This window comes from Diplotaxodon limnothrissa, linkage group LG12 (assembly GCF_057381915.1).
Source record: "Diplotaxodon limnothrissa isolate DT_005_m linkage group LG12, D_limnothrissa_male_GT1.1, whole genome shotgun sequence".
Lineage (NCBI taxonomy): Eukaryota > Metazoa > Chordata > Actinopteri > Cichliformes > Cichlidae > Diplotaxodon > Diplotaxodon limnothrissa.
The window spans coordinates 2,249,997-2,259,926 of NC_140607.1; the positions used below are offsets into that span (position 1 = coordinate 2,249,997).

Genomic DNA, 9,930 nt, shown 5'->3' on the forward strand with positions numbered 1-9,930 from the left:
ATTTTATCCGAGCAATTTCAGTCTTTTATGTGGGAAATAGATTCAGCGTTTGCCGACATTCCTTATCATACAGAGGTCCATTGGCTGTGTTGGGGAAAAGTTCTCAATTAACTTTTTGAGCTCAGCAAGGAAACCTGTCAGTTCATGGACATGGCATGTATGATGCGGTGAAGACGTTTCAAGTGAAGCTGCTCTTATGGGAGTCACAAATGAACCAGTGCAACTTGCCTCACTTTCCCTTTTGCCAAGTAATGTTGAACCAAGTCAGCGCAACAATTTTCCCAAATGCGCACCTTGCTGATAAGCTGAGTGCACTGCGCACTGAGTTCGCACGGCGCTTTGGTGACTTTGAAGCGCAAAAAGAGAATTTCGAGCTGCTTCGCAACCCATTTACGGGCGACCGTGGCTCAGGGGGTTGGGAATCGCATCTGTAACCGGAAGGTCGCCGGTTCGATCCCTGGGCTCTCTGTCCTGGTCGTTGTGTCCGTGGGCAAGACACTTTACCCTACTTGCCTACTGGTGATGGCCAGAGGGGCCGATGGCGCGATATGGCAGCCTCGCTTCTGTCAGCCTGCCCCAGGGCAGCTGTGGCTACAACTGTATTTTGCCTCCACCAGTGAATGAATAGTGGTATTGTAAAGCGCTTTGGGTGCCTTGAAAAGCGCTATATAAATCCAGTCCATTATTACAGTTGACATGGAAACTGCACCCGTGCAGATTCAGATGGAGCTGACTGAGCTGCAGTGTAATGGGACACTCAAGGCAAAGTACGACACTGAAGGGCACAGTTTATTCGTTCCATTCCTGAAGTAATGCCCCAGCTCCGTCTACATGCGGCTCAAACCTTGTGTATGTTTGGTAGCACATACCTGTGTGAGAAGCTGTTTTTAGTGTTGAAGATTAACAAAACAGCACACAGGAGTCGTCTGACCGATGAACACCTGCAGTCCATCCTGAGAATCTCTACAACAAAGACCTCACACCAAACTTAAACGAACTTGTTGCCAAAAAAAGATGCCAAGCATCCAGCTCTGACAAAGTGGCATGAGAGCCAAGAAAACTGATTGTTATGATTTGTTGTTGTTGTTGTTGTTGTTGTTGTTGTTGTTGTTGTTTGTTTGTTTTTTCACTTTTGCGGAAAAGCAGAAATTTTATTTATATTTCTAGTTTGTTTTTTTGCATCATGTTTATATTTTCAATTTGTATCAGGAGATATTTTTATGAAGAGCAAAATATTTTAAGTTTATTTTATTTTTTATAAACTATCATAATAGCAACAAAATCTCATTGTTTTGATTTGTTGTTATTTTAGCGTTTACTTACACGCACAATTTTCATGTATTTTTTCTGGGGGTTTTGGCAGCATTTTCACATTTCTAACTTGTATAATTTTGACAGGATATATTTTATGGAGAGAAAAATATTTAAAGTTAAAGTTTATTTTTTCTAAGTTTATTTATTCTGGAATAATATTCATGTCCGTTTTTATTCATATTTATATATTTTTTTTTAAGAAAAACATTGTTTTAGTTTGTTCAGTGAATGTTTATCTTGTTTGGCCAACGACCTAAAGTGTGCCTTGAGTTTTGGCCCCCTGTGCAAATGAGTTTGACACCCCTGGTTTAAAGTAACAGAGCTGCAGTCATATCATATTTCGGTTTGTGACGACTTTGAAATGACGTTAGAGGAAAACACTCCTCCCGAGTGTTGCAGGAAGTGACGTATATAACTGTCTGGGTACAATGGCGCCTCTAGATTTGGATAAATATGCAGAGATTGCAAAGCAGTGTAAATACCTCCCAGAAAACGATCTGAAGGTAAATGTCACTTTCTTGACGTGTTTCTGCTGAATCCGTGTTGTGGGCTGATAATAACGGCGCTCTCACTCCTGCTGTCTGTTGGAATAGCAGAATTAGCTATAGCTAGCTAGTGATGCTAGTCTGTTGATTTCAATCTCTCAGACAGTAAAATAATAATGTATCTTAGCTGTCATGGCACAGTTAAAGTTTAGTAACATCATCTGAGATGGTATGGGAGCAGGAGCGACAGTGGCCTGAGGGATTGTTATTTTTCTGAAGGTACCACAATGTCAGCAGTGAGCCGATGCTGCTAGCTGTTATCATATGGGCTGACCGCTGGGTTTTTCTCACCGGTGTAAAGCTGTACTCAGTCTTGGTTGGTTTCAAACGATTTTAAGAGTAGTTGCAGTGACCAAGAGTACCGTTCCTTCCCATCCTTTCAAACTCAGTTACACTCCCCCGTAGTAGCCAGTGACAGTTTCATGGTTGTTGTAGTCATTGTGAAACCGGGAGACTAGTCAAGCTGATCAGCGGTTTGTGAAAGGAAACAATAATTAATGTGCACTCAAAGTTATTGTCAAGGTCTGAATTTAAAGGAGACAGTCTTTCAGTTACTGTAAGTGATTGGCTACAAATACGTTTTTGGTGACACGTCACCTACGGGCAGAGGAAAAATCGATCCAGCGTAGTGTCACGATACTTTACATGATGATACTTAAAAGGTTACGGGGACACAAATTATAAATATTTTATTAAATACACAATTATACTCTGGCAATACTGTGAACAATACGACTTATCTCATGTCCCACCAACCGAAGATGTAGCTGCACGATTTGTAATACTGTACAGATTTTGATATATCGTTCACATTTCTTCTGTTTTTTCACAGCCGTACTTTGCAGTAATGTTTTCTTTAAACTCAGATTGGCTGAACTGAAAAACAGGAACAGGTGTCTCTTGTAAATGAGACAACACTGGAAGAATTTAGCTTGACAAGCTACCTTCTAATTTAGAGCAAGCTAAAGGCTCAGTCGTACAAGTACAATCAGAACCCGGATACTTTCTTAATCCTTAAGGAAATTCTTTGGTTAAATTTGCTCCTCTACAGGGAGATTCAGCGAGTACAAGAATGATCTCCTGTGCTGTTTTTTATTTTATTTTATTTTTTAGTCTTTGTAATTTTATTTTAAGTGGTCTTGAGCAATAGTTGTCCAAGCTTTCTGAAGGTCTTTCAGAGTTTGTATTTTGACATTGGTTACTTTTTTTTGAACAAATTACACATTTGATTAGCACGTCTCATTAGATGTAAACATGTAAATGGCAACAACTTTATTTTTCAGTGTGAACAGTTCCCAGCGCGTTGCTACACTTAGTGTTTCACTGTGGATTTTCCATCTATCAGTTATGACTGGCCTGGGTGGCTGTAGGTCAGGTGGTAGGGCAGGTCATCTACTGATCGGAAGGTTGGTGGTTCGATCCCTGGCTGCTCCTAATCTGCAAATATCCTTGGACAAGATATTAACCCCCAGTTTCATCCACCGGCGTATGATCGTGTGTAAATAGTAGCTAGAAAGTGCTTGTGTGAATGTGGCATGTTGTATAGAGCACTTTGAGTCCTCCAGGAGAGAAGAAAAGCACTATAAAAGAATCAGACCATTTACAATTTACCTCCTCAGAGGCCAGATGTCAACATTATTAAAGCAGTAACTGAAACAGTAACAAAAGGCAGCAAATATCCATGGAAGAGCATTAGCATGCGCCAAAAAGCTTGGTGAACTATTCTTGAACACCACTTGGTTAACAGAGCTCAGGCAGAGTGAAAGTAGTTGAACTTCCCAAATCAAATCAAATCACTTTTATTGTCACATCACATGTGCAGGCACACTGGCACAGCACATGCGAGTGAAATTCTTGTGTGCGAGCCCCACAAGCAACAGAGATGTGCAAACACAACAACACAAACGAGCAAAATACAAGAATGGCCAACCTGAAACTAATAAATATATGTACAATATATAATAGTGTATGCATTTCTGGATGTGTATACTAAATATTTTCCTACGTGTGTGTGTGTGTGTGTGTGTGTGTGTGTGTGTGTGTGTATACACATTTTTACAAATTAAATAGTTAAAAAAATAAAAATAATAATAATAATAATTATTATTATTATTATTCGCTTAGGAAATGCTTTAGATTCATACTTCTATTATGAAATTGGTCTTATTTACAAACAGTGAGTGGCTTATGTTTTCTGTCTGTTATGCTGTGATCTGTACAGAGGTTATGTGACTACGTGTGTGATCTTCTGCTGGAGGAGTCCAACGTGCAGCCCGTCTCCACTCCTGTAACAGTGTGTGGGGACATACATGGACAGGTAAAAATGGAGTCTCAAAACACCCTGATCACTGATGTTTCTAAGCAACATGTTTACACTGACTCTTAACATAGTTTTCACCTTTTTTAATGTTGGTCTGGGTTTTAAATAAATACCCGAGTGTCTGTCTGTGTTCTAGTTTTATGATCTTTGTGAACTCTTCCGAACTGGTGGCCAGGTTCCAGACACAAATTACATCTTCATGGTTTGTTTCTTTTATTAAGTTTGGAACACATTTTTAGAAGCAGCTTTCTTAACTGGTTCTGTTTAACAGGTATGTTGGCACAGTGTCTGTAATATACCTCCGTCATCTGTAGGGTGACTTCGTCGACCGAGGGTATTACAGCTTGGAGACGTTCACCTATCTGCTAGTGCTGAAGGCCAAATGGCCTGACCGCATCACTCTTCTACGTGGAAACCATGAGAGCAGGCAGATCACCCAAGTTTACGGCTTTTATGGTGAGTTTTGATTCACAGAGCTGATGAGGAGCAGCCCCTTTTTTTACTTTGGAAAACAACAAATGAAATAATAATAATATAGAACTAACAAATACATTGTGTTGAAATAGGACCAAAAAAATCAAACCAAAAACAAAATATTTTTTAAAGCTGTTTTTCACAATATTTTGTTTATATGACATGCACAGTACTTTTCATTCAGCATTTTTCTCTTTTCCTGATATAATATTTTTGCATATTTGTCACACTAAAGTGTTTAAGATCAAGCTAATGTTTATATTAGACAAAGACAACCCAATTGTTAAACTGGTTTTATTTATTGACAATCCAAACGTACCTGTCCCTGTGTGAAAAAGTCATTGCTCTCTCTTATTATCCACCTTTATGGAAAGGTGAGTACAGTCACACCCAGGCCTGATTCCAGGCTGACATCAGACTGGAAATGGTTACAAAGCAAACTAAGGCAAACCACGAGCACTATTAGCCACGAATTGAGAAAACGTCAGTGGTGAACAGTGGCAGGCCTCCCAAAATTACTCCGAGAGCACATCAATGACCAGAAGGTCACAAAAGAACCCACAGCATCATCTACAGAACTGCAGGCCTCACTCGCCTCAGTTTAGCTCAGTGTGCATGATACAACAGTAATAAAATTCTGCAGTGAAAAGAGATTTTGCAGAAATGGCATCCAAGGCACAAACCATTGCTGACCAGAAAGAACACAACAGCTTGTCTCACATTTGCCCTGATCTTGGTGCTTCTCAGGACTTTTGGGAAAAATTCAGTTCAATTTTATTTATGTAGCACATTGAGGCAACCATTGTTGTGATTTGGTGCTGTATAAATACAGTGGCTTGCAAAAGTATTCGGCCCCCTTTAACTTTCCCACATTTTGTCACATTACAGCCACAAACATGAATCAATTTTATTGGAATTCCAGGTGAAAGACCAACACAAAGTGGTGCACACGTGAGAAGTGGAACAAAAATCATACATGATTCCAAACATTTTTTACAAATAAATAACTGCAAAGTGGGGTGTGCATAATTATTCAGCCCCTGAGTCAATACTTTGTAGAACCAGCTTTTGCTGCAGTTCCAGCTGCCAGTCTTTTAGGGTCTGTCTCTACCAGCTTTGCACATCTACAGACTGAAATCTTTGCCCATTCTTCTTTGCAGAACAGCTCCAGCTCAGTCAGATTAGATGCACAGCTTTGTGAACAGCAGTTTTCAGATCTTGCCACAGATTCTGGATTGGATTTAGATCTGGACTTTGACTGGGCCGTTCTAACACATGGATGTGTTTTGTTTTAAACCATCCCATTGTTTCCTGGCTTTATGTTTAGGGTCGTTGTCCTGCTGGAAGGTGAAGCTCCGCCCCAGTCTCAAGTCTTTCGCAGACTCCAAGAGGTTTTCTTCCAAGCTTGCCCTGTGTTTGGCTCCATCCATCTTCCATCAACTCTGACCAGCTTCCCTGTCCCTGCTGAAGAGAAGCCCCCCCAGAGCTTGATGCTGCCACCACCATATCTGACAGTGGGGATGGTGTGTTCAGAGTGATGTGCAGTGTTAGTTTTCCACACATAGCGTTTTGCATTTTGGTCTCATCTGACCAGAGCAGCTTCTTCCACATGTTTGCTGTGTCCCCCACATGGCTTGTGGCAAACTGCAAACAGGACTTCTTCTGGTTTTCTGTTAACAATGGCTTTCTTCTTGCCACTCTTCCATAAAGGCCAACTTTGTGCAGTGCACGACTAATAGTTGTCCTATGGACAGATTCCCCCACCTGAGCTGTAGATCTCTGCAGCTCGTCCAGAGTCACCATGGGCCTCTTGGCTGCATTTCTGATCAGCGCTCTCCTTGTTCTGCTGTGAGTTTAGGTGGACGGCCTTGTCTTGGTAGGTTTACAGTTGTGCCATACTCCTTCCATTTCTGAATGATGGCTTGAACAGTGCTCCGTGGGATGTTCAAGGCTTGGGAAACCTTTTTGTAGCCTAAACCTGCATTAAATGTCTCAATAACTTTATCCCTGACCTGTCTGCTGTGTTCTTTGGGCTTCATGGTGTTGTTGCTCCCAATATTCTCTTAGACAACCTCTGAGGCCGTCACAGAGCAGCTGTATTTGTACTGACATTAGATTACACACAGGTGCACTCTATTTAGTCATTAGCACTCATCAGGCAACGTCTATGTGCAACTGACTGCACTCAGACCAAAGGGGGCTGAATAATTATGCACACCCCACTTTGCAGTTATTTATTTGTAACAAATGTTTGGAGTCATGTATGATTTTTGTTCCACTTCTCACGTGTGCACCACCCTGTGTTGGTCTTTCACCTGGAATTACAATAAGATTGATTCATGTTTGTGGCTGTAATGTGACAAAATGTGGGAAAGTTCAAGGGGGCCCAATACTTTTGCAAGCCACTGTAAAACTGAATTGAAAATGGTCTGTGGACTGACGAGACAAAAGCTGAACTTTCTGGAAGGTTTTCATCTTGTTGTTTAATCTGATGTAAAACTAACAGCATTTTATAAAAGACAACATCACACCAACAGTCCAATGTGGTGGTAGTGGTAGTGTGATGGTCTTGGGCTGCTTTGCTGCTTCAGGGGCCGGACGACTTGCCGTACTTGAATGAACCTTGAATTCTGCTCTTCACCAAAATCTGAAAAACAAACAAACAAAACAAAAACAAGAAAAAAAACCTGAAGGAGAAAGTCTGCTATCACTTCGTGGCCTTAAGCTGTCTCATGGCTCAGAAATAACAAATAAGGTTTTGGAGAGGCTTACTGAGACTTTACTGGAGTCAGACTGAGGTGCTTCTGCGTAACCTTGGGCAGGATGTTCATTATGGCTTGATGAACAAACAACTATGCAGAGAATGGTGGGCCAGAATTCCCGACTTTAAGGTCTCATTGCTAGTTATATCTCTCTCTGTCTCACACACACACACACACACACACACACACACACACACACACACACACAGCTTTTTCTCTTAATAAATGAAATTGTTATTTAAAAACTCTTTGTCTAATATAAAAACATGTTTAAACAAAACGAAGTAAAAACAGTAGAAAAAGAAGCAGAAGAAGAATGAAATCAACAGATGACTTTGCTTCTGTACCACTCAGCTCTCTTTTTTATTCTTACAGATGAGTGCCAGACCAAGTATGGGAATGCTAATGCCTGGCGTTATTGCACCAAAGTCTTTGACATGTTAACAGTTGCAGCTGTGAGTATTACACTGTTAATGTAATTTGTACTGTTATTACATCTTTCCAGGTACATGACAGCTGCTTATGCTTTCAAAGTGATTGTATGTAGGGAATGACAGCTCTCCAGAAGTGAAGCCAAAAAGTCTGCATCAGCAGCTGTGCACACTAAAATGATGTGCACCAGCAGTTATCACAAGATACCAAAGGGAGAGGTTAGAGGTGCAGACAAGATGCGAAACAAAAAATGAAACCAGGGGTGAAAACTGAGAGCACTTGGTCAAAGACAAAGAAGCATGATAGCGTGAGGCCATCTCATCTTTTACAGCATCGACAGGAAGGGAAGGGGCTAACAACCCAACTTTAGAAAAAGATCAAACAGCAAATGTTTGCGAATGTTCTGCTGAGAACGTTTTTCTTAGCCAACAGTGTCACCTTCCTGATGACGTGGTAGTTCATACTTTGCTGTCGTTAACCACCAAGGAGTCTTTTAAACTCTGAAAAGCACCCATCCCTCAGTCACTGTGAGACCTAAGTAACCAGGTTTAGTATTTCACAACTTTTTAAAAAATGTCCTTATCTTTGATGTCTGTGTTAAGTGCAGCCATGCACAGCTCACAGCACTCTGGTCGCTCTCTAAGCACTGGATGGAAGTCGGCCTGTCACACACGGTTGCTCTCTATGTCAGAAATGCAACTCTTCAACTTGAGTGGTTGAAATGTTAAATTCTTGTGTTTGGGTGCCTGCTTGCGCCACATGACGGTGAACACTGGCTCGCACGTTATTCTGTGCTCGTGTAAAGTCTCAGAAGTATGACCCTATAATGCATCTGTGATTCCAAACTGTTCTTCTTGGCTTGTTTTCTTTCAGCTGATGGACGAGCAAATCCTGTGTGTCCATGGAGGCCTCTCTCCAGACATAAAGACCCTGGACCAAATTCGAACCATTGAGCGGAACCAGGAAATCCCTCACAAAGGAGCTTTTTGTGATTTGGTGTGGTCAGACCCTGAAGATGTGGATACCTGGGCCATCAGCCCCAGAGGAGCTGGTTGGCTTTTTGGTGCCAAGGTCACAAATGAGGTTGGTTTGTTATACTTGATTACTTTTGATGATATTGATGTAATAAATGTCCTGCTACATGAAAATGTGTTTTTAGGTGTAAAATGATAGCTGTGAAAATATGCAGTCGATTACTATTGCCACAGCTGGAGTCAGATTCCCATCTGTATGAACTCATTACAATTTTATCCTCTTGCTACATTCAAACTGTAGCAGGCCCCAAGCTACGCGTTACCTATACTCCCTTCCCCTTACAAATGGCAGCGATCAAGCTGATCCACAGCAGTATGGTCAGCTGCTAAACTTTATTCATAATGAGCTGTCACCCTTGGCCTCTTCAAAGCCACGGGACTCTGCTGACACAAACTGTGGCCAGTCTGAGGTTAACTGGGATCCAGACTTGGTGTATTCAGCAGGCCACCGTAGCTGGATGAACATGTACTCCTGTATTTGAAGTACTTGTAAAACTAACAGCGTGCCAGAGACGCGTTAAATTCAACTTTATGTAAATGATGTAGTGAACATGAGGAGAGCGATATCATGTGAACAGCTGAAGTGAAACACTGTTTACCTGTTTGTATAGGTGTAAAAACAGTTTGTGGCAGAGAAGTAGATTTTTCTTATGTTTGGAGAAATTTCCCTTCAAAATCAACTTCTCACTCGAATTAGTTCATGGCAGCAGCACAGGATTACTGCAGCCTTGTTTTGGGATTGTAATCATTTTTTTCCTCCTTTTCTTCTCTCATTTCTTTCTTTAAAAAAACTGCAGTTCGTCCACATCAACAACCTGAAGCTGATCTGCAGGGCTCATCAACTCGTCCATGAGGGCTACAAGTTCATGTTCGATGAGAAGCTGGTAACTGTGTGGTCAGCTCCCAACTACTGCTACCGCTGTGGCAACATAGCCTCCATCATGGTCTTCAAAGACGCTAACACGAGAGAGCCCAAACTGTTCAGAGCAGTGCCCGACTCTGAAAGAGTCATCCCGCCCCGAACAACAACACCTTATTTCCTGTAAGCA

General features: G+C 41.4%; 1 protein-coding gene across 1 annotated transcript in view; it reads left to right on the top strand.

The window, feature by feature from the left end:
• The first annotated feature begins 1,714 nt into the window (after positions 1–1,714).
• Positions 1,715–9,930, top strand: part of LOC146620649 (serine/threonine-protein phosphatase 6 catalytic subunit-like) — an 8,827-nt gene continuing 611 nt past the window's right edge. The window contains exons 1-7 of the mRNA XM_085367766.1: positions 1,715–1,817; positions 4,081–4,176; positions 4,316–4,381; positions 4,494–4,635; positions 7,791–7,870; positions 8,721–8,930; positions 9,679–9,930. The exon at positions 9,679–9,930 is cut by the window's right edge and continues 611 nt beyond it. Of these exons, the coding sequence (XP_085223892.1) occupies positions 1,743–1,817; positions 4,081–4,176; positions 4,316–4,381; positions 4,494–4,635; positions 7,791–7,870; positions 8,721–8,930; positions 9,679–9,927 (918 nt within the window). The 5' untranslated portion in view covers positions 1,715–1,742 and the 3' untranslated portion in view covers positions 9,928–9,930. The remainder of the gene's footprint in view (positions 1,818–4,080; positions 4,177–4,315; positions 4,382–4,493; positions 4,636–7,790; positions 7,871–8,720; positions 8,931–9,678) is intronic.